We start from the raw sequence: 22,903 nt of genomic DNA on the forward strand, positions 1-22,903 counted from the left end.
TCAGCACAGATGTTGTGCCCCCTCCTCTCCTTGTCCTGCAAGTGCCCCTCCCGAGGCAGGTGGGCAGTGTAGCTGGACAAAGGGAGGCAGGGTTTTCTCCTCCCCTCACACTATTCCTAGAAATGGGACAGTCATTCTGCCTCAGGCAGGTGGCCTTATGTTCTCTTGTGACTTCACTGTAAATTGACTTCCCTGAAGAGTGGTAGAGGACAGGGGACAGAGGCAGAAAGAGGGGACAGGCTTCACCTGGGACCCAGCAGCTCCTCCCTTCTGCCAGATTCACACAGTTCCTCACCACACACACACACACACACCCTCCTTAGGTCCTGCTCTGTGTGGCCAAGAGTGGGACAACATTTCTACAGGGAGCCCCCAGGGTAGGAGACTGGAAGAAGCAGGGACATGTGGCCGAGGGATGCCATATATGCCAAGCATGGGCCTGCGGCCCTCCTTCCAGGAGCCTTGGGGATGGGGCTGGAGTGGAGGTGGACAGTCCCAGCAGAAACAAGGTCGGGGTGAAGCAGACAGTTAAGAGCCCAGGGCCTTCAGCTCTTCTGCCTCTGCAGGGTGCAGAGATACTTCTTGGAATGCCTCCAGCTTTCTAGGGAAGGCTCTTCCCTCCCATCCCACCTCCCCTCTGGCTCCCACACAACAGGAACTCTCCTTGAAGAAGGGACTTGGCACAGAGGCAACAAAGGCATCTCTGTACCACCTCCCTCCGCCCCCTGGGACAGTTAGGTCAAGGTGACCTCAATCTGTTCTCCCCAGGGGAGAAACATCGGCAACAACGGCTTGGCTCACCTAGTCTCCAAGGCAAGGCCAGAGATGGGACTTGTGATAATTCTGTTTCCCCCATAAACTCAGACCCACCTTCATATAACTCACAGGTCACCCTGCCTCCTTCAACAGGGCAGGGGACTGGCAGGGAGATGCCATGCTGCATGCCACAGGACAGTTACGGGCAAGCCTGGCCAAGGTGGACATCTTCATTCTGTGTGCAAGTCGAGAAAGGTTGGACTGAGACACTACCCATAGGCCCGGGCAGCTCAGGCCTTGGTGCCAGCTGTGCCCTCACTGGCCATACAGCTGCAGACAGGCTTCTTTCCAGGACTTCAGGGATGATTCTGGCCTTGCCTACCTTCCAGGCTGTTGCAAGGATCAGTGGAGCTGAAGAGTATAACCATGTTTGTACGTGAATGTGCCACCATTCAATTCAAGATATGTGCATCATGTGCTAACTAAATACGTTATAAAATACGGTCTGTCTTCTTTAGGGTAATGTATTCCCATAGGATTAAAAAAATTCTTCCTTACTCCCCATTTAATGCCTTGGCTTGGAATTGGGAATGAGGGGCCTTTAGGGGTAGCCAGCCTGGGACCCTAGCTCAGTCCAGACCCTAGGATGTTTCTGATCATCCTGAACTCCATCTCCTAGGCCTCAGTTTTCTCCTCTATAGTCTGGGCCTCTAAAAGCACCAGGGTGCTTTGTGGTGGGAAATAACAGAGACCAAACCAGGGGACTGAAAGCAAAAAGAAACCCCCAATTTGACATCTCCGGGTAGTTGTGTTATCTGGAGCCATGACCACAGTCACCTCTGCCCCCAACCCAGCTCTGACACCCTTCCCTCCTCCCTCCCTTGGGTGGCCTTTGCCCATCCTGGGAAAGCTCCAAAGCTCCTCCTCCTCCTCACTGCATCTAAAGGGAGAACAGAGGCACTGAGAAATGGAGAGAAACTCCCGCAGAATCAATCAGAGAACCAGGCAGAGACCTAGAGAGAAGGAACCAAAAGGAGGAGGAGAACAAAAAACAAGAGAAGAAAATGTACAGTGAAGGACCCTGGGATTCAGGGCTGCACAGAAAAGGCCCAAATGGGAAGAGAGCCAGAGATTGGCCAGGGGAATGGCTGCCACCCCCTTGAGACAAGGTCAGGAGGCAGGCAGCACATGAAGGCTCTGAAAGCACTGGGGCACATCCTGTCAGGCCAACCCCTCCAGTCTTGTTCACTGGCACTTCAAAGCTAGCTTTTTAGGATGCAGGACTACCTACCCTGTGGCCAGGCCCAGCCCAGCCCGATTATTTGGTGGGTGGGGCTGCCAGCAGGAGCAGCAGGCCCCTGCAGGCCCTGGCAAGAAGGCTGGAGAGGTGGCTGCCTGGAAGCAGGCAGGCAGGGCCACCATTCTGGAGCTGGCACCCCCATATCCCCCTTTCTGGTATCCAGGTGTGGGTCCATGGCCAGGGTGGTCCTCTGCCCTCCAGACATATCTGAGGACCTGGAAACCCAAGGAATCTGCTCCCATTGACTGACTTACCCAACCCTTGAAGTAAGAGGCTTGAATGCACAACAGCCAAGGTGGACCCACCCACCTTGTAAAAACGGGTTTGGATCTGTCACTGACAGGTTGCGTGACACTGGCCAAGTCACTTCCCCTCTTCAGACTCTGTTTCCCCATTTACAGAATCATCTTTACAGTTGCCTCCAGCTCTGATACTTGCCTCTCATTCCAAGTGACCTCCTAGCTCTGTGTGTCTGACCCTCCCAAATCCATTGCATGGAGCTGGGGAAGAAGGGAGAGAGGCATGTGCTTCCTCCTCCCTAGGGCTTCCCTGTGGGACGTCTAAAGAGCAAGGTTTCCTCAGTCCTTCCAAACCCCCTGACAGCTTTCCACTGCTTTCCTCTAAGAGATTCTGCCAACTAAGAGACTGTGGCCACACACAGATGCACGTTAGGGACCTAGACATTCCAGCTTCTGTAGCTTTTAACTTCAGTTTTTCTCTGAAGTTGTGCCAGATGCATCAGGAAAAAAAAAAAACTTTTTCTCTGAAAGTGAGAGAGGTAGTAAGGGGCAAGAAGGTGGGGGAGCGGTTGGCGGTAGGGAACGGAGGGAAAAGGGCAGATCCAAGAAGGCATTAGAGAGGGACTGAAGGAGGGAGGGGGAGGAGAATGATTCCCTGCAGGACACTCGGTCTTGGCGCAGCTGGCCCTTCGTTGTTGCTGCCAATACCAGCTGCTAGGCAGAGGGGAGGCCCAGAGGAGAGGGAAGCTGGGCAAAGGGGATGGAAGGCTTCCAGTCCAGCCTTGCCCAACTCCACAGGCTCCTTAGGGGACCCTCAGAGAGGAGCTGTGACCCAGGCAAGGCTCAGGAAGGGTGGTCCCTGCTCTGGCAAGGCCTATAGCCAGTCATGGGCTTGTGAGGATTCAAGACAGCCCTCCCTGGATCTTTCTAGAAGGTAGGACCAGCCTCAAATGTAACTGGGCTGGGTGAACAGAAGGCAGGATCATTTATGGATCATAACCTGCCGACTAGGCCATAGGCCCAGTGTGTGACCCTGGGCAAGCCCCTTCCCCTCTCTGTACTTCCATTTCTTATCTGCAAAATTTCGGGGAGTTTGAAACATGACTGCTAAGGTTCTTTCCTGTGTCCGCTGCGGCGGGTGAGTGCAGGGTGGTGGGAGTGATGGAAGGAAGGGAGGTGGGGCCTTGGTGGTGAGCTGGCTTCTCTGGAATCCCCCGTCTTTCCCCTCCTTAGGGCTTTGCCTCTGAGGTCACAGAAGCTGTGTCCCCAACCCACATAAACACACCGCGCAACACATTTACTTTTTAAATCCAGAGACTCAAAAGATGACAAACGCAGAGGTGGAAGGCATCTCCAGCTACTCCAACCCTCGCCTTCTCCCTTTCTTATAGGTGAAAAAACGGAGGCCTTGGCTTGGGATTTCCAGAGCCCGGGATTTCCCGGCCCTACCACCCCCATGCTGCGGCCACTCCTGCGCTCCAGCCCGCCACGGTCCCCGGCCGCAGGCGAGCGCTGGTTGGGACTCCCGGGGGACCCCACCGTCGGGGTAGCCCCCACGCCCGGCGCCGCCCAGCCTGGCCGTCCCGGCCGCCGCCGCGCACTCGCCCGGGCGCCAACGACCGAGGGCGGAGGCAGGGAGGGAGCGAGAGGCTGGGAGGGGTGTTGGCGAGAGCCTGCGCGCTGTGTATGGTCTATCGGAGGCAGCTGACCTTTGAGGAGGAAATCGCTGCTCTCTGCTCCTTCCTGTAGTAACAGCCGCCGCCGCCGCCGCCAGGACCCCGGCCGGGAGCGAGAGCCGCGGGGCGGTGAGGCAGCCCCGCCGCGGGACCGCCCGGCGCTACCAGGTGGGTGGCCCGGCGGCGCGTCCCGGGCGGCGCGCGCGGAGAGGGGACAGTCGACTCCCGCCCCGGGCCGCGCGTCCCGGGGCTCGGAGCCCGACGGCCGGCGGGGTGCAGAGAACGGTCCCCGGGCCCAGGAGAGAGTTTCGGCGCGGCGCGGAGGAGGGACGCTAGACGCTGGACGCAGCTGGAGGGAGGGCCGAGGGTGGGCGCCGTCCTCGCCCGCAGTGGGTAGGGGGCGCTGTCGGGCTGGACAGTGGGAGACAGCGGGGCAAGGCTGGGGGCGCAGCTTAAGAGAGGTAGCGACTGCCTCTCCGACCCTCTCTCCCTGTTAACAGCCGCGTGCCCGCAGGGACCGAGCCGCCCATGGTAGCCTTCGGTGGTGTTGCCCCAACTTGGGTCTGGAATATCCCCCCTTCCCAGAAATTGGGACCCTGGGTTTGAGGCAAGGTAGGGGGATTCTTGCAGCCCTCCCTAGAGGGCCCGTGGGCCTCCGCGGTCGAGTTTCTCTTTCAGTTTTCTAGCAACCCCCCTTCTGGGGAAGCCCCGATGGGGCGAGGGGAGAGGAAGACAGGGAGGGCACCTCACTTACGGAAGCCCCTCCCCAAGCCTCAGTGGGTTCCTTGTTGGAGGGAAGAGCGGCCTTCCCCTCCTCACCATCTTCCTTCCCGCACAGGAAAGCGTGTCCGTGGGAGGGGAGGGGCCTGGCCTGACCGCGGTCCAGGGATGGGTGGGCATGGCAGGGCCAGGGGAGGCCCAGCCCTTGCCTCTGCGGAGAGACGCCTCTACTTCAGCCCTCTGCTCGCCCCAGGTGAACAGACATGGCGGGCTGGATCCAGGCCCAGCAGCTGCAGGGAGATGCGTTGCGCCAGATGCAGGTGCTGTACGGGCAGCATTTCCCCATCGAGGTCCGGCACTACTTAGCACAGTGGATAGAGAGCCAGCCGTGGTAGGTGCCCCTGACCTGCAGCTTCCTCAGTGGGTCCCTGCCATCCAGGCCCCTCAGCCCTCAGGTCTCCTCTTCGTGATTTGGTGTGATTTTGGTCCTGTGTGTACCTCTTGGTGCAGAAGAGGCAGTGTCCCTGGGAAAGGGGAACAGGAAAATGGGAGCCTGGGAGAGGAGAGAGGATATTCGTAGACTCAGAAGACTGCGGAGCTATCAAAAACAAGTCTTATGGGCTCTGAAGCACCCTTAGTTATTATTAGCCTGGGATTTCCACACCCTCCCCGGCCTCCTTGCCCAAGGAGGTGCCACAGTAGGCTTCTCTCCTCTGCCTTGCCTCAAGGGATGCCATCGACCTGGACAATCCCCAGGACCAAGCCCAGGCTACCCAGCTCCTGGAGGGCCTGGTGCAGGAGCTACAGAAGAAGGCAGAGCACCAGGTGGGGGAAGATGGGTTCTTACTGAAGATCAAGCTGGGGCACTATGCCACGCAGCTCCAGGTGTGTGTGAATACCAGGCCGTCTGCAGGGAAACAATGTCTACCTTCTCTTTCCAGCATCAGAACCCTTGTTTTTTTCCTTGCCTGGCCACTGACTCACTATGTGACTGAATTTATCGGCAACTCTTCTGTGCTTCAATTTCCCCCACCCCCTCTTTCTAAGTCAGACCTGTCTGATTCCTTTAACATATTACAAAGCAAGGGGTGAGGCGTGTTTGTCCCCAAGAGAAGGGGGATGGGTAAAAGGGCATTCTGGACAGATCTAGCTGAAGGGATGGTGCAGCCTGAGTCAAGATTCCTTTACTGTAAAAAGAAAACCGATAGATTCTAGAAATGAGGGAATGAAGCAACCTGTATTCAAGAGGGATGAAGACATCCCTCTTGGGGCTCTTTGAAAGGTAGGGGATCCCCCAAAGTGGAGTGGGAGAAAGGAGAGTTTCCCTGGGGGCCAGAGCTGGATAAAGGAGCCTTGAATTAAGGGTTTAGATGTAAGATGTAGTTTCTCCCTCACATGGGGTGGGGTGGAGGAGTACAGGGGAGAAAGGAAGTTTTTGTGGAAGCAGGAAAGGGGTGTGGGTGGTAATCATAGTCAAGCATTTATTGGAACTCGCTTGTATTTCTTAGCCCTTCTTAAATACAAGCAGCGGAGTGTTGGGGAAATAAAAACTCCATCCCAGAAGATAGAGGAAACAGGAGAAGCCTGGGGGGAAGGGGGAAGCAAAATAGGTACCCAGGGCCAGGAGTGTGGTGGAAAGTACCCTGACTTTGGCATGAGATGCCCCAAGTCTCAAGTCATCTGCTCACTCACTTGTTTGGGCAAGTACTTAATCTCTCTGAGTACCAGTTTTCCCATCTGTGAAATGCGGGTAATAATTTCTGCTTATGTCACAGAGTTTCTAGGATGTGAAAGTCAAAGGAGATCAAGAATGGAAGTGCTTTGGAAACCATGGGTTTCTAATGCACTGCAAACCAAATATGAGGACCTGGGGGTGGGAGGGATTGGATCAAGAAGAGAGAGAGGTGTCTGGGGACAGGTCCTGAGGTGTCCCACGAAAAGCTGAGGCAGGGGGCTGGAGGAGAGGAAGGGGTGGGCATGGCACTGCAACGGGCATGGTGGAAGCAGAGGGTGGCCACTGGTAGCTGCCATTGGATTCTTTCAGAACACATATGACCGCTGCCCCATGGAGCTGGTCCGCTGCATCCGGCATATTCTGTACAATGAACAGAGGCTGGTCCGCGAAGCCAACAATGTGAGTGTCCCATGGGTGTGGGGAGAGGAGCTGGAAGTCCTTCTACCCACCTTTCTCTCCAGACGAAGGTTTTGTAAACACTGGCGTGAGAGAGCACCAGAGGAACAAGAAACATGGGCATGTGTGAGAGGCAATATTCCATGCAGGTGGAGTGACCCCTTGGCTTCAGTCCCTGGCTCTAACCTCTTGTTAGCTGTGCAGCTTGAGCAAGTTATTTAATCTCTCTGAGCCTGTTTTGTTTTGTTTTTTACTGTAGATGGGGATAGCAGTGCCTACCTTATGGGTTATTGTGAGGTTTAAATGAGGTACTATTTGGGGTCGGGGACAGACAAACAGACAAATGAAATGGAAGAGGAAGCCATAAACACACACACACACACAGAGACACAGAGACACAGAGACACACACACATACACACACACGGAAATTCAACCTATGTCAGAGATGACATCACAAATCACCAGGAAAAGATTTGTCATCCAATAAGGGTGCTGGGGCCAGAAAAAGAAATGTCTTCTGGTGGTGACTGTGAGGAGAAACGGAGCTAAGATCTGTGTCAGGCGAACTGACGCTGGCAAACTGAGAGAGGTGGTGCTCAGAGCGGTGGGACAGGACTCATCCCCCAAGTTCTGAGATCAGAAAGGCATAGAATGTCTGCTGGGACAATGGTGCAAATGTTATATTATCTGCAATCAAGCAAAGTGAATTTCATAAAATGACATCACACAGGAAAGACCACACAATAGTGCCTGAAGCACAGGTCATATTTATTTTTAACTTACTGTTATAGACACTGATTTTAGGAATTTTCCAGTTCATTCAGTAAACATTTATTGAGGTCCGGCAGTGTGTCTGATGTTGGGCTAGGACTAGAGAAATAGATAAAAGCCTGGTCCCCACCTAGGAGGAATTCAGGCAATGATAGATTCTCTAGAGGTAAGCTGAGTCTTAAGGGGCCATATTTGGAAAGAGTATCCAACTCAGATTAAGACAGCCTGGCAGGTGGGTGTCCTGAGGAAAGGGATGTCTGAACTACAGTGGGCAAAGAGGGAGGAAGAGAATGATGAGTCAAAAGTGACATGCCTGGAAGGCATGAACTGTCTTATCATATTTGAAGGCTTGCATATGGTCAGTGCTCCTGGGGAGAAGGGACCCGACTGGGGACCACCAATAGGTAAAATCAGAGAGGAGGCAGAAGCCAGGTCACAAGGGGTCTTTCAGGCAGGACAATGCTGTGTGCCTTAACTTGTTGCCAGCCCAGAGCTATGTGTAAATGTACAAATGAATTCAGTTCTAGCTATGAAATGCACGTCTATGATGCAGGTGTTGGCATGGTCCGGGGGAAGTCCTTCCTGCTCCCAGCCATCAAGCTGTTCTTGTGCACCTCCGATGTTCTAATCCCCAAAGCTAGAGATTCTGTGGTACACAAGACGGACAGGGTCCTAGCCCTTAGGGAGTTCACATCCTAGTGCAGGGAGGCAGACGAGACAGAAGTAAACAAATACAAGAACAAGACGCTTTCAGATAAGGGCAGTGCTGTTTTAAATTGTCACATCAGAGAAGGTCAGTCTGAAAAGGTGCCAGCTGAGGTGTCAGCCTCAGGAAGATTTGGTTCCAGAACGTTCCAGAGAAATGGAACAACAAATGCTAAGGCCCTAAAGCCGGAACATGTTTGTGGTGAACAAGGAACAGAAAGTGGCTGGTGTGCTTGGGCGGCGATAGAGCTGGGAGTGGAGGTAAGGCAGAGGCTGTCAGCTGGGGCAGGGGCGCTGTGGGAAGAAGTTTGGATTTTATTCTGAGAACAGTTAATTAGAAAGACCTGGTTCCCTCTCAGCCAGATGTTGAAGGAATAGATCAGATGAGGTCACTTAAATAACTGGATCCAGGGCGGCCTTGTGGATGCCTCTCCTGTGTCTTCATTTTGGGCTCTCCAGGGTGCCGCCTGTGAGAGGCTCGGCCTGCCCCCTCTCCCCTCACTCAAGAGAAGGTCTTGAGTGAGGACCCAGGTGATGTGTGCTTCCAAAGCCTTACTCCCCTCTGGTCCCCAGCACCTGCTGCTCTGTGGCATTGGGTCAGTGAATGCATGTGGAATGAGGGGTCATCTTCATTAGTAGGAAAACCCAGGTAACTCCTGGGGTGTGTTGAGTTCCAGCCTCTCCAAAGAGAGTTTAGATGGTCCCTGTTCGGGATGCTCTGGTGGCGGCCAGATGCTCAGCAGCTCCTGCTGGGCTGTGTGAAGAGGCCGTAGTCTGCATCTGCAGAAGCACCGCTTTCCCTGGGCTCAGGGCCTGAGGTTCTCTGCGGTCCTCCCTGCCCAGCTCACCGCCGCCTGCTCTCCCCCTCTGATCTGTCTCAGGGTACTTCTCCTGCTGGGAGTCTTGCTGACACTATGTCCCAGAAACACCTTCAGATCAACCAGACATTTGAGGAGCTGCGACTGGTCACACAGGACACAGAGAATGAACTGAAGAAGCTGCAGCAGACTCAAGAGTACTTCATCATCCAGTATCAAGAGAGCCTGAGGATCCAGGGTGAGGCCCGGCAGTGTGGGCAAGGCGTGTCTGGAGGACGGGAGTGAGGACCCTTTGTGACCTGCAGGGTTGGGGCTAGGTCAGTGTCTAACGTCCCCAAACCTTACCCAAAGCCTCAAAGGATTAATGGCTGCCAGTGATTGACCCGTGCTGTGGGGCAGACCCTTTGTGTGCATGATTCAGTTCAATCTTTACAACATCCCTAGGGAGCAGGTAGTTGTATTATCCATTTTGCAGATAGCAAAACGGGAGTTCAAAGAGAACAAAGTAATTCGGCCTGAGTGGTTTGTAAGCTGTAGAACTGGATCTCAACTAGAGACAGGACATAAAATCCCTGCACTTTACTAATAATCTCTCCCTAATTGTGGGTGTTCAGTGAATATCTCAATGAATGCATGAATGAATATGGACAGAGTGTTACCCAGTCAGAGGAAGAACTTAGGCTGAGCCCCCTGGTTGAACGAGGCTGGGAAGACGTGGGACTCCAGGAGCGCTCCTGCCTGAGCCTCTGGGAGGAGATGGAGCTGGGAGGAGGAGGTGGCACTGGAAAATTCTCCTGCATCTGTTGTTTGCCAATGGTTACCATGATAAGGCTATGGGGAAAGAAAAATTAACTCAGAAAGAATTACAATATGAGAGTCTTGAGTCATGGCCCCCCTTCCTCCTACCCCGGCCTGACCCCGGAGCTGTACCGCCTCGTCCTGGTGAGAGCAGGAGCATCAGGCTGCCTTATCCTTTGCTCTTCTTTTCCTGGCTTCTTAAAATACAACCTTAGGTCACTGATTTTAGACCTTTCTTCTTTTCAAATATATACACTCAGAGCTGTAAGTTTCCCTCCAAACAATGCTTTAGCTGCATCTCATGATTTTGAATATGCTATGTATTCATTATTTTTAAGTTTGAAATATTTTCTAATTTATCTTCTGATTCTTTTATCTTATATTATTTAGAAATGCATTGTTTAATTTCCAAATATTTTTTTCTAAATATCACATCACTGATTTCATTTTCATTTATTATTGAATCCCATTGTTGACAGAGAACATACTCTATATGATCTCAGTTTTTAAAAATTTACTGACACTTGTTTTATGGCCCAACATGTACTCCATCTTGGTGATTGTATCTTGTGGAATTGAAAAGAATGTATGTTCTACAATTGTTTTTTCCAAAAATAGCAATAATAAATTCAACAATGCTGGCATATGTAACATAATATACATTGTTAACATATTAAAGCTTTACCAAAAATAGCCCAACCCAAACCAAAAAAACAATAATATCTGTATTTTCCAAAACAAAATTTAGTGAGTACAGTGGCATTGCTTTAGATTTTTACAACTCTCTTTAATGTCAGGCTCAATAGGAGATAGCTGGATCTTGCTTTCAATCTGTTTTGATATCACATGCTTTGTAGGTTCCAGAAAACACCACTGTGTACTTAGATTAAAAGAAGAAAAGGCAAATAAGGTCTTATGACCTTATGAAAACAGTTTTGGTTTTGTGGACCCTCTATAATGTTCTTGGGGATCCTTTAAGAACCAGGGATACCTGGTACACACTTTGTGAACCACTGAACTGTCTTTATTAACTTTTTTTGTTTAATGGTCTTTCAGATGTTGATGAAGAAGTATCAAAATCTCCTGTTATATTGTGGAATTGTCTGTTTCTCCAAATATTTCTGTAAATATTCTTTGTATATTTTGAAGCTCTGTTATTGGATGCATATGTATTTATGGTTATTATGTTTCTAATTGACACCTTAATAATTATGAAATATCTTATTTGGTTTCTGATAATATTCTTTGTCTTGAAGTCCACTTTAAAAGAAACTAATATAGCCACCCCATCCTTCTTCTATATTGGCACAACATATCTTATCCATGCCTTTTTAAATTTAAAACATCCACAGCACATAGTTGAGTCTTGCTTTTGCATTTATTCTGACAATCTCTGCTTTTAATTGAGGGGTTTAGTCCACTAATATTTAATGTAATATTTAATAGAGTAGTATTGAGGTGTATATTTTAATATTTATTTTCTGTTGTGCCCCTTTTTATGTTTTATTCCACTGTTCATTGTTTTTTACATCACTTAAAAATATTTTAAAATACTGTTTTATTTAACTATTTCAGCTCCCCTCCTATCCATGCCCTATTAGTGTTTCCTGTACCCTGAGGCCAGCACATTGTCTAAATCATAGTAGGTGTTGAGTGAATGTTGGTGGGATGGTTCTAGCTTGTCTTCCTTCATCTGAATCCATCCCAGGCTGACCCCAGAGAAAGAATGGCCTTCTTCCTAGGTTAGGGAATAGGAGATTTTCAGGCTCTTAGTTCTACCCAAGGCCTTTGACTGGTTGACAGTACTTCCAATCCTATTCTTGGGTTTTCTGTTCCCTACATATGGATTTGGGTTTGGACTCTGGTTTGGGTTCGTACCCATCATGGTAGTGTCAGTTCAGTCTCATTTATCAAGCTCACCCATCAGAAACTCAGACTATTGATCTGTTTGTGCAAGGGAAGGCTCAGCTCCCTCCAGTGGAGCAGACGATTGCCTCACATCTCCTGGCCGCCTTCCCAGAAGCTTCTGCAAATTGCCAGGAGAGACCTAAGTGGGACACTTGCCGAGGGAAGCTGGGCCCAGGTGTTGGGATCACCACCACCTCCCTGTGGGTGGCAGGATTGCCAAGGTGGACGTCCAGCTTACTCTGCTATGTTCAGTGCCCAGACAGGACTCTTCCTGCTCAGTCCCGTGCAGTGAGATTGGAACTTAAATTTTAAATTCTCTTTTATTTCTGGGTTTTTCCTGACTGTCGAGAGTTGCTTAATCTTTCCCAGCTTGTGCGTCCATGGGGCAGGGCCTAGGTCAGTGTGACATGGCCCTCAGGAGCCAGGAACTCGACCGAGACGTGCTAGTGCTCACATCTTCTTGACTCAGCCTAAGTAAGGACGCTGTTCCAGAAGGTTATTGGCAGAGCCTGATAATCCCAGCGTTCAGGATAGTGGATGGATGGGTTTGCAAGCAGAGGAGGGTGTCCAGGTGGCTCTGCCTGTGGAAATGTGGGATCTCAAGCTAGGTTATTGATAAACAGCTGTTCCTTGAACCATTCTTTCTACGTTCCTTTGTCTGAAGAATTTCACAGTAGATATTTGAAAAAGATAGGCCTCACTGATTCCCTTTTTCTCTCTTTGATGAGATTCCTAACAAGTCACCTCCCTCCACCCTTGCTTTTCTGAGAGAATCTTGCTGCATTGGTGTCCCCAGTGGGCCCTGGACACACACCCTCTCAGTTTCTCTCTGTCTTCCTATTGGTCATCAAAGCTCAGGGTGACCCACCTGGACAAACGTGTTAGGCACCTTTCAGCACCCAGAGAAACTCCTTCTCCCCCAGGAGAGGCCACTGTACTCTGGGAGAGGACACAGCCAGCAGAGCAGGGTCCTTCCCGAAGAGGATTGGCCCTGTGACGTCGGGGCTGAGCAGCCGCTTGCCTCCGTCACCCTTTAATCCACCCTGTACCCCATTAACCACCAAGGACTAACTCTCTCCCAGGGCTTCCACATGCCAGAAAGTCTCAAGCATTTCCTATATCACCACTTATTTAATCCTCACAGCAGTCCAGTGAGGCAGGGGCCGTGATTCTTGTGTTTTACACATGGGGAAACTGAGGCAGGGGCCCAGGGAAGGGAAGTGATTTACCCATGATCACCCAAGTAGTAAGCACCAAGGGCACACTTCAGACAAGGCAGTGTGGCCCAGGCCAGACCCCCATGTGGCATGGGGAGTGCTGGGAGGCCAGCTGTGTGGGCTGGGGTGGGAGGGGAGACTCCTCAGCTGTACCCCAAGATTCCATCTCCCTGTTCCCTAGAGGGGAGCTCAGAGTCGGGGGGCCAGGGCCAGAAGCCTGTGCCTATCCACGGGCATTAGAACCCGACTTGCCGTTGGTCAGATGTGTCCCTGTGGGCGTCTTGCCTTCAGAACAGAAGAGTGTGGTTCGTCTGGGCTTCCTGCTGGTTGCTGGGGGACCATGACCGTGGGTGTCCCATCCCCTCCTCTAGCTCAGTTTGCCCAGCTGGCCCAGCTGAACCCCCAGGAGCGTCTGAGCCGGGAGACGGCCCTCCAGCAGAAGCAGGTGTCCCTGGAGGCCTGGCTGCAGCGCGAGGCTCAGACGCTGCAGCAGTACCGCGTGGTGAGTGGGCTGTGCGTCCCTTTCCTCCCAGGCGGGGATGGCCGCATCCCCAGCCATCTGGGAACCTGAGAGGGGATAGAGCCCCAGGAGAGCAGGAGGCCAGAGCCTCCTCTCGGGGGTGGGGGTGTTGCATGTGAGGCAACACAGGCCAGAGAAGTGGGGGCTCGTGACGGAGCCTCATCCTGGACCTGCCCTCCAAGTGACGCCCTGCAGGTAGTTGCCTGAGAGCCCAGAGGGCCTGCTGTGCCCCACTCCCTCAGGATCTGGCCGAGAAGCACCAGAAGACCCTGCAGCTGCTGCGGAAGCAACAGACCATCATTCTTGATGATGAACTGATCCAGTGGAAGCGGCGGCAGCAGCTGGCAGGGAACGGAGGGCCCCCCGAGGGCAGCCTGGACGTGCTACAGTCCTGGTAATGGGTGCGGGGCTGCAGGGCAGGGTGGGCAGGGCTTGGTCTGCCCCCTGCGTGTACCCGTGCAGCCGCTCCCTCTGCCCCACAGCGGGTCCATTTCACCGCTGGCTCTGGTTCCTGATGCAGACTTGGTGCCCCTGTCTTGTGTCACCTCCCTGGGAAGGGAGTCACCGTGTTAGGGAGGGGGCAGGGCCAGGCGTGCAGAGTGCCGCTCAGGCTGGCTGGACACAAATCTGGGTCGCTGCTCCTGTGTGTCTGTGTGATTTTTGCAGGCAGGACAGCTGTGCTTTGCTCAGGAGTCAGGGGTGGTGGCTCAGGCACAGAGGCCCCCTGGTGGAGCGGAGCTGGATCTTGGGGATTCTCTGCAGACAGGGAGCCCCCCATCCTCTGACCTGGGGGCAGCAGAGAACCATTGTCCTTCCTGTTGACCGTGGGGCTCCCGTGCAGGTGTGAGAAGCTGGCCGAGATCATCTGGCAGAACCGGCAGCAGATCCGCAGAGCCGAGCACCTCTGCCAGCAGCTGCCCATCGCCGGCCCCGTGGAGGAGATGCTGGCTGAGGTCAACGCCACCATCACAGACATCATCTCAGCCCTGGTGACCAGGTGACTGCTGCCTGTTGGCTGTGCCAAGCGCCCCTCGTGTGGCTGGCTTGGGGGAGGCCGGGGGCTTGGCAGATGGGGAGCTTGCGCTTGTGTCCCTGTGTCTGCCTCTCACTCCCATCCTCCTCTGTTCCCGGCTGCTGCGGCTGCTGCATGTGGGCCTTGCTCAGTTTCTCTGGTGGACGGTATACGGGCTGACCTGGTGCCCTTCAGCCTGTGCTAGCTGCCGAGTTCATTTCCCTGCCTCCCCTCTCACCACCCGCTGACTCTCTGTGGCCTCCCTGGGACCTGAGCCCTGTCCCCTGAGCCAGCCAGCATCACATCGTCTGTCTGGTCATTTGTGTCCCTGCAGCACATTCATCATTGAGAAGCAGCCTCCTCAGGTCCTGAAGACCCAGACCAAGTTTGCAGCCACTGTGCGCCTGCTGGTGGGAGGAAAGCTGAACGTGCACATGAACCCCCCCCAGGTGAAGGCCACCATCATCAGCGAGCAGCAGGCCAAGTCGCTGCTCAAGAACGAGAACACCCGCAAGTGCGTGGGCCTCCCTCCTTCTGCCCCTCCCCAGAGTTACTCTGGGGACTGCCTCGGTGTTACAACCGGTGTCCTTGGGGACGGGGACAGCAGGGTCTCCCTCCCTGTGGACATTTGTCCTGGCAATGCAGATGTGGTCCAGTGTCTCTCCCATTCACTCTGTCTCTCCTGATGTCACTTCCCCCCTCCTGCTTAGAGGCCTTCACCAGTCCCTGCTGTGCCTGGCACACAGTAGGTCAGCAAGGATTGTGCTGTTGGGGTGTTCAAGGATTGTGCTAAGCACTGGGACACAGCTGTGATCCAAACAGAACTTGACTCTCTCCTTGCCCCACCTCCTGACAAGCAGAGCAGGCAGCAGTATGAGAAAGGATTCCTGGAGTGTGCCATGGAGAGGCAGGGCACTGTGGAAGTGGGTCCTGGTGGGGGCGGGAGGAGCAGAAGGTTAGTCTCAGGCTGCAGGATGTGAACAGGAAGTAGCCGGCGAGGGAAGACTTCAGGCAGAACTTTCAGGCAGGGCCTTGTCCTGAAGGAGGAGCATGGAGAAGGCTGTGGTCAGGGAACCCAGGCACGGGGTGCAGAGGTCAGGGCAGTCACCCCTAAAGGGTGTGGCGAATGAATGAATGAGGGAGCAAATGAGTCAAGTGGGAGGCTTGGCCCTGTGTCCTGAGTGCCTGCCATGGAATCTGGGCATTAGATGATGAAGACAGAGGGGTTCCCACTCTCCCAGAGCCCATGTTTTGGCCAGGTAGGGAGATAGTCATATTCTTTTGAAAATAAGGCAGTGTCAAAAAGTGATTGACTCTAGAAAGAAAATTAAAATAGAGTGATATCAGAGTGTCTGGATAAACATTAGACATTGCACCACATGGATGGCTGAGGAGGGTCTTTCTGAGGAGATCCTTGAGTCGAGTACTGAATGAAATGGTCAGGAGTGTTTGGAGAGGCAGAAGAGCAAATGCAAATGTCCTGAGGGGGCACCAAGCTTGCATGTTCAGAAACAGAGGAGGCAGTGTGGCTCACATGTCTTAGGAGGAGAAGAACCCAGAGAGGCCAGGGAGGCGCTGATTGTGGGGATTCCTTTAGGCCCTGGTCACGATTTTTATTTTAGATGCTCCAGAAGCCGCCAGAGGTCCCCAAAGGCCCCTACATCAATCTCAGTGCCTATGGAACTTATAGCCTAATGACAGTCTCAGACCCACCCTGAAGACTCTTCTTGGGTGCCCTCAGGTTGATGGGAAAGTAATCCCAGAGACACAGTGGGGAGCACTCTTCGGGGATGGGGCAGGGCTTTCTGGAGTGAGGACCCCTGGCCCAAGGCACGGGCAGGACCATGCTCCTGGCCTGGGGCCTGCTTGGACACATGGCTCCCCTCTCCTTCACAGCGAGTGCAGTGGAGAGATCTTGAACAACTGCTGCGTGATGGAGTATCACCAAGCCACAGGCACCCTCAGCGCCCACTTCAGGAACATGGTGAGGACGGGGCCTGGCCCCTCTGCCGGGAGCAGAGTCCTTGTAACCAGCCGCCGTCTCCTTGACCCCCTCTGACCTCCTGCTCTATAGTCACTAAAGAGGATCAAGCGTGCTGACCGGCGTGGCGCAGAGTCTGTGACAGAGGAGAAGTTCACAGTTCTGTTTGAGTCTCAGTTCAGTGTTGGCAGCAATGAGCTTGTGTTCCAGGTGAAGGTGAGGCCCCGCTTTCCCACCCCTGACAGGTGACCCAGAGTGGCCAGGACCTGCCTGAGGCCCTGGCCGGCTTGGGAAGCCAGAGCGCTCTGAAGGCTCAGGGTCAGACTGGTCACCCGATGATGCTATCAGGAAACCCACTGTTCGTGCCCGTTTGCTGCTTTATAACCTGGCACCTGCCCATAGACCTTAGACAGTGGGCAGGAAATGTGTTTGTTTTTGCTTTGATTCTGTTGGGAGGGGCTTGTGGCTGGAACTAGGGCTGAGGAATGAAGGTTGGGAGTCTTGCCTAAGTGGGGGGCTTAGATGAGGGCCATGTGCCCTCTATTTTCATTCCTTTGGCCCCCGTAGACCCTGTCCCTTCCCGTGGTTGTCATCGTTCATGGCAGCCAGGACCACAATGCCACCGCCACCGTGCTGTGGGACAACGCCTTTGCTGAGCCGGTGAGTGCCTGTGGGACCCGAGGCCCTAGGAGTCTCCCAGGGTCAGCCCCAACCCGGGGACCCCTGCTGAGTGGTCCCCAGGAGCCCTGGACCAGACCAGAGGGAGCTGGTGGGGGGAGGACAGCTGGCATGTGCATCCTCCTCTGGCGTGTCCTCGGGCTCCATGGGGGCTCTGCATCTTGGGACTGGCGTCTCCTAGGTCTGCGAACGTGGTCTTTGGGCTCCACTCTCTGGTGTTCCTTCGGCCTGTGACTTGGGTCCCTGATCCCTGTCCTCAGCCCCCTGGCCCGGGCTATCCCTGAATGCCCACTGTCTGCCCTGGTCCCCCTGCCTTTCTTTCCCTAATGTTTGTCTCTCCTTTTCTGGATCTTTCTTAGTCTCCTCTGTCTCTTGGTATCTGTATATCTGTGTGTGTATTTGTTGGTGTGTGAATATTTCCTACTCCCTCAATCTGCTGTTTTTCCCCCCTTTCTTCTGTCCCTCTCAGGGCAGGGTGCCATTTGCCGTGCCTGACAAAGTGCTGTGGCCACAGCTGTGTGAAGCGCTCAACGTGAAATTCAAGGCCGAAGTGCAGAGCAGCCGGGGCCTGACCAAGGAGAACCTCGTGTTCCTGGCGCAGAAGCTGTTCAACAGCAGCAGCAGCCACTTGGAGGACTACAGCGGCATGTCCGTGTCCTGGTCCCAGTTCAACAGGGTGAGGGCACCACCTGCCCCCTGCCAGCCCTCCCCCACCTCACAGACAGGCACTGCCCTCGGCCAGCATCCACCCTCCACCCCAGGAGGGTGAGATGGGGCCAGTGCCCCAAGGAGTGGAGGCAAGGGCTGCCAGAAGCCCCCCAGCTGTGAGAGCCAATCGAGAGTGGTGGAGGGAACCTGAGCTGGGAGTCAGGACCTGTGGGCTCTTGTCCTACCTGTGTTACCCGATCCCTTCTCTGCACTTTTCCCAAGCTGTAAAATGAAGGGGTTGGGCAGGGGTGACTTTAGAGGTCTCGTCCAGCTTGGACAATTCCTTGCACCTCCTACCTCGGGACTGCCTTGGACCCCGAGCCTGAGAGGCAAGGGGCCAGGGTTCTCTCTGGTTGCCTTGGATACAGGTTGGGGGCTGGGTCAGTTCATGGACTGCTGGAGTGGGGGCCTAACAGGGTCAGGAGTGGGAGAGAGTCTGGGTGAGGACAGGAGGGCACTGTCTCTGGGGCCACCTGTGATGATGGGGTGCAAGCCCTGACTGGGGGTTTCCTGGGCACTCTCAGGAGAACTTGCCAGGCTGGAACTACACCTTCTGGCAGTGGTTTGACGGGGTCATGGAGGTGCTGAAGAAGCATCACAAGCCCCATTGGAATGATGGGTGAGGAGTGGGGGACAGGGGGGTTGGGAGGACACGGGCTCCAGGGACGGCAACTGCTGGACCAGCAGCGACACTGTATGTTCCGTGCACCCAGGGCCATCCTAGGTTTTGTGAATAAGCAGCAGGCCCATGATCTGCTTATCAACAAGCCAGATGGGACCTTCTTGTTGCGCTTTAGTGATTCGGAAATTGGGGGCATCACCATTGCCTGGAAATTTGACTCTCGTGAGTGCCCCATTTTGCCTACACTGTAGTCACAGTGGCCCTGTCTCCCATTTCCTTACTCCCCATTCGCCATCAGACCTGCAATCTTAGGAGACACCCAGTGGGAAAGATAGGAACTGAGCTCCGGGTGCGGGAGGTGTTGCTCAGAAATACATGCCCTCTCTATCGTTTTCCATTCTGTAGAAGCTAAAATCACTGGCCCCATAGCCTGCAGAACTGCTGGGTGAGTCCTGCAGCAGTTTCGTGCTCCTCCTTCTCTGCCCTGACCCAGCCTTGTCAGCATCTACTCGCCTGGTCGCTGGGTAGAGTGTGCCCAGGGTCATTTCCTTGTCCTATGCCGAGGAGCACAGGGGTGGGGCTGTAGTGCACGCTGGTAAAAGCTTGGATGCCTCTGCAAGCCTGTAGCTCTCAAACCCCATACCCCTGATTCCTTTCCTGATGGTGGTGGGTTGTGGGAATGAGCTTGTCCTTTCACAGCTGACCGCAACCTGTGGAACCTGAAGCCGTTCACCACAAGGGATTTCTCCATCCGGTCCCTGGCCGACCGGCTGGGGGACCTGAACTATCTCATCTATGTGTTTCCCGACCGGCCAAAGGATGAGGTCTTCTCCAAGTACTACACTCCTGTGCTCGGTACGTCCTACCACAATACCCCTCTGCCAGTGGATGGAGCTCTGGGGGCCCGGCAGAGAGGCTTCCCCCAGCAGAGCCCAGGGGCCATTGTCCCTGAGGGTTTTGGCCCATGGGATGGTGCAAAGCATGCGGAGAGGATTTCAGGGCTCACAGTTGAGGTGAGGGCAAACAAAATCTCTGACCCAGCTTTCTTGGCAAAGTGGAGAACCGAGTGGCTCTCACTCCTGTGCCCTTGGAGGAAGAGGCTACAGTGCTGGTGGGGAGCTGGGATGATTCAAACCCACAGATAATACAGTACTCCTGTCCTAATCAACTGCTCCCACCACTCCCTCCCTCGGACCTGCCCCCAAGTTGAGTGTAGGAGGCAAAATGGACGGGTTTTTCCTCCTTGATCTGTCCCCAGTCCATTGGCTGGGTTTGCTCCTTGTTGTGGGTTCTGTTTCCTTGGCAGGGGCAGCGCAGGGAGAGAGAAAGCAAGAGCCAGCAAAGGAGCCAGGAGAAGGGATGAGATTGAAGCCAGGGGTCTGGGTGGCCCTCAGGCTGGGTCTGACAGTGGGTGTTCATTGGGAATCTGGGAAGTCCTATCCTTGCTGAGGCCCCACGGCGATTTGGGTGGGAAGCCGACTGCGCAGGTGGGCTCCACCCCTTGGGGAGCTCCCAAAGATTTTGCTTCTCATCACCATTCCCCCCTGGGCAGCTAAAGCAGTGGACGGATATGTGAAGCCACAGATCAAGCAAGTGGTCCCTGAGTAAGTGTCCAGGGTCCAGCTCTCGCCCCCTGCTGCCTCGTCTGTCCCCCCGGCTCTCCTCACCCCGCTCTGCTGCTCCTCCCGTCCATGGGCCCAGTGTGGCCCAGCCTGCCCTTTCCCCAAAACCCCACTCAGCCTGGGGAGGGAACTGGGCTTAGTCACCACGGGGCAGTACCCAGGGCCCCACTCCTGCAGCCACAGCCCCTTCTATCCCCAGAAAAGACGTAAAGATGCCCCCTGAGCCCCTCCCCAAGGCAGCTGAGGCCCTGCTCTGCTTCCTCTGCAGGTTTGTGAGCGCATCTGCAGAGTCTGCGGGGGGCAGCGCCACCTACATGGACCAGGCCCCCTCCCCAGCCGTGTGCCCCCAGGCTCATTATAACATGTTCCCACAGAAGTAAGTCATATTTTGGGGCTCTGTGGGGAGGGCCTGGGTGCTTGGCCTCAGGCTGGCCCCTCAGAGGGCCACTGGGCAAAGAAATCCAGAGCTCCTTAGGCCTGAGACCACCCAGCCCAGGCTGGGCTCTGGCAGGTGCCCAGGTGAAGGGAGGGAGAGATGGGGCCAGTAAAATGTAGAGCATTTTGAAGCTACACATAGCAGGGTCCTTGCTCTTGTGCTGACTACCTGTGACTTTGGGAAAATTTTTGAGCATCTCTGATGCTGTTTTCTCATCTGTAAAATGGAAGCAAGAACACCTGCCACAGAGTATTGGGGTCAGGATTGAGTGAAAAAGTGTGAGCAGGTAAAGCATTTAGCACAGGTGAGCTACTTAAGGGCTTGATATGGGTTAGCTGTGGGCTGGGTGGTTAGTCTTAGGAATTGGGTGGGAACATGGTATCAATTCCTCCTCTCTGGAGCTCCCAGGGTAGATAATTAATTCTCTTCTGAGCTGTGGGTGGCCTGGGTTGTATGTCTGGATGCCCAGGAGGTACAAGTGGGACAGTCACAAGCTTGGGAGTCACAAAGACTGGAATTCCAACCCTGACTCCACTTGCTAGCTAGGTGGCCCTGAGCAAGTTTCCTAAGGTTGTCAAACCTTCTTTTCCTCCTCTAAAACAGAGTTGATACCTGCCTTACAGGTGGACTTGAGGACTGGAGGAACGTGGTTAAAAGGCCCAGCCGTGGTCAGTGCTGAGGGAATTGTGCCTGTGATTTAATGGAGTAGCTGTGCAGTGGGCAGAGCCCAGTGACCCGACCACATGGTTTTACAGATGAGGACGGGCACAGGGGCAGTGAACTCCCTGCAATCACTCAGTGAGGTAGCAAGAGATGAGACTAGGGCTCCAGGGTCTCCCATCCAGCCAATGACTGACTGACTAGCATGGAGTGAAGAGGTCTGGCCAGGGCTGGTTCCTGTGCTCGTGACCCTCTGGTCTGAGTGGCCAGGAGCTGCGAGGCAGGCCAGCTCCCTCTGACATCCCTCTCTCCACCAGCCCTGACCCCGTCCTCGATCAGGACGGAGAGTTCGACCTGGACGAGACCATGGATGTCGCCCGGCATGTGGAGGAGCTCTTACGCCGCCCCATGGACAGTCTGGACGCTCGCCTCTCCCCACCTACTAGTCTTTTCACCTCTGCCAGAGGCTCACTCTCTTGAATGTTTGAGTCCCACACTTTTCTTTGGAAACAGTCCTCAATGGGAAGGGGTCATAGTAGTTGTGATTTTAGTATTGCTGTGCATATTGGCGCCTTTGCAGGTGGCACGTGAATGTGCTGCACAGGTGCGCCTGCCTCGGTTTTGCCATTCTGGGTATGTGGCTGCAGCAGCAAGCTGCTGCCTTTTTCTTCAGATCAAGGCATTCCAGGAGCCCATGGGTCTGCTTCTGTTGCAGAAGAGATGGAGCTTCTGTTGTTGCATGTACTCGGTGCAGGCAGACCTATTCCTGCCAGGACCTTTACCTGCTCAGCAGCTATTGAATGAAATTATTCAAGAAGGAAGGGAGATGGGTAACCTCTCTCAGCTTCAGTTTTACTCCTGAGTGAGAAGCTTCCCCTCCCAAGTGTGTACACACATTGATGTACGTGGATCTGTGCTCGGGGACATGTTGGTCTATTGATTCCCTCAGGAGGGATGTAGGGTTCAATGTTGAGTATTTTATACTTTAATGAAAATGGGCTCCAGCCTTCTTGTTAACTGAGAGCTTACCTAGACTGCAGCCACATCTCTAACAGCAGAAATGGGCAGTTGGGCCTGTCAAAGCTGCTGAACACGTGGTTTCTTGGCTTCTTGGCCTCTGGCCAGGGGGCCCGGGCTTCAAATCTCTGATGCCCGTGCCCACACTCCCACTCTCTCCATCCCGTCCCCTCTACCTGGCCCTAGCCTTCTTTCCTCACCTGTCTTCAACCTTGCTTCCAGGAGAGGTGGGAGGGAAGGGACTGGTCTAGGATATGGTGGGTGATCCCCTCCTTTCCTGGAAAAAACCTTCGGCAGAAAAGCAGCAAATCGGCAGCTTGCTGCATGTCTGCAGAATCTAGACTGAGGGGTACAAGCTGATCTCGTTCCTCTCAGCTGGGAGGTGTGCCTGGAACAGCAGTTGCGTAACTGTGGTTGGAGAAGGCCTTGCTCCAAACCCAATGTGCTCCTCCCTCTGAGCCTATGACATGACACGAGCCAGGGGCAGCTGGCAGTGGAAAGATTGGGAGTCCCAGGTTTTAACATCTCTGAGAGAAGTTGGGAACAAGAAGAGGGTTTCTTTTGTACTTTGTACATAGGCCACACATTTGAGTAAATGGTGTTTTG

The 22,903-nt window shown here is 53.9% G+C and overlaps 2 protein-coding genes across 4 annotated transcripts in view; one reads left to right on the forward strand and one right to left on the reverse strand.

Moving 5' to 3' along the window:
- STAT5B (signal transducer and activator of transcription 5B) overlaps positions 1-4,141 on the reverse strand; it is a 65,333-nt gene extending 61,192 nt beyond the window's left edge. Inside the window, exon 1 of the mRNA XM_036883103.2 lies at positions 4,005-4,141. The gene's annotated coding sequence lies outside the window, so the exon portion shown is untranslated. The remainder of the gene's footprint in view (positions 1-4,004) is intronic.
- Positions 4,035-21,963, forward strand: LOC118911264 (signal transducer and activator of transcription 5A). Of its 3 annotated transcripts, none has more exons than XM_036883100.2 (20): positions 4,051-4,139; positions 4,472-4,583; positions 4,945-5,082; positions 5,420-5,576; positions 6,736-6,825; positions 9,182-9,356; positions 13,413-13,543; positions 13,804-13,955; positions 14,403-14,558; positions 14,908-15,087; positions 16,470-16,557; positions 16,648-16,764; positions 17,122-17,214; positions 17,702-17,908; positions 18,465-18,559; positions 18,654-18,784; positions 19,262-19,417; positions 20,115-20,166; positions 20,453-20,560; positions 21,598-21,963. In XM_036883100.2, the coding sequence occupies exons 3-20, from the start codon at positions 4,955-4,957 to the stop codon at positions 21,758-21,760; spliced, it is 2,379 nt and encodes a 792-aa protein (XP_036738995.2). In that variant the 5' UTR covers positions 4,051-4,139; positions 4,472-4,583; positions 4,945-4,954; the 3' UTR covers positions 21,761-21,963. The 3 variants fall into 3 exon arrangements, with proteins under 3 accessions (XP_057357477.1, XP_036738995.2, XP_036738994.2); XM_036883099.2 differs by having other exon boundaries at positions 4,055-4,139; positions 16,648-16,770; XM_057501494.1 differs by lacking the exon at positions 4,472-4,583 and having other exon boundaries at positions 4,035-4,139; positions 16,648-16,770.
- Positions 21,964-22,903: the final 940 nt, after the last annotated feature.

Source organism: Manis pentadactyla, chromosome 4 (genome assembly GCF_030020395.1).
Source record: "Manis pentadactyla isolate mManPen7 chromosome 4, mManPen7.hap1, whole genome shotgun sequence".
Classification (NCBI taxonomy): domain Eukaryota; kingdom Metazoa; phylum Chordata; class Mammalia; order Pholidota; family Manidae; genus Manis; species Manis pentadactyla.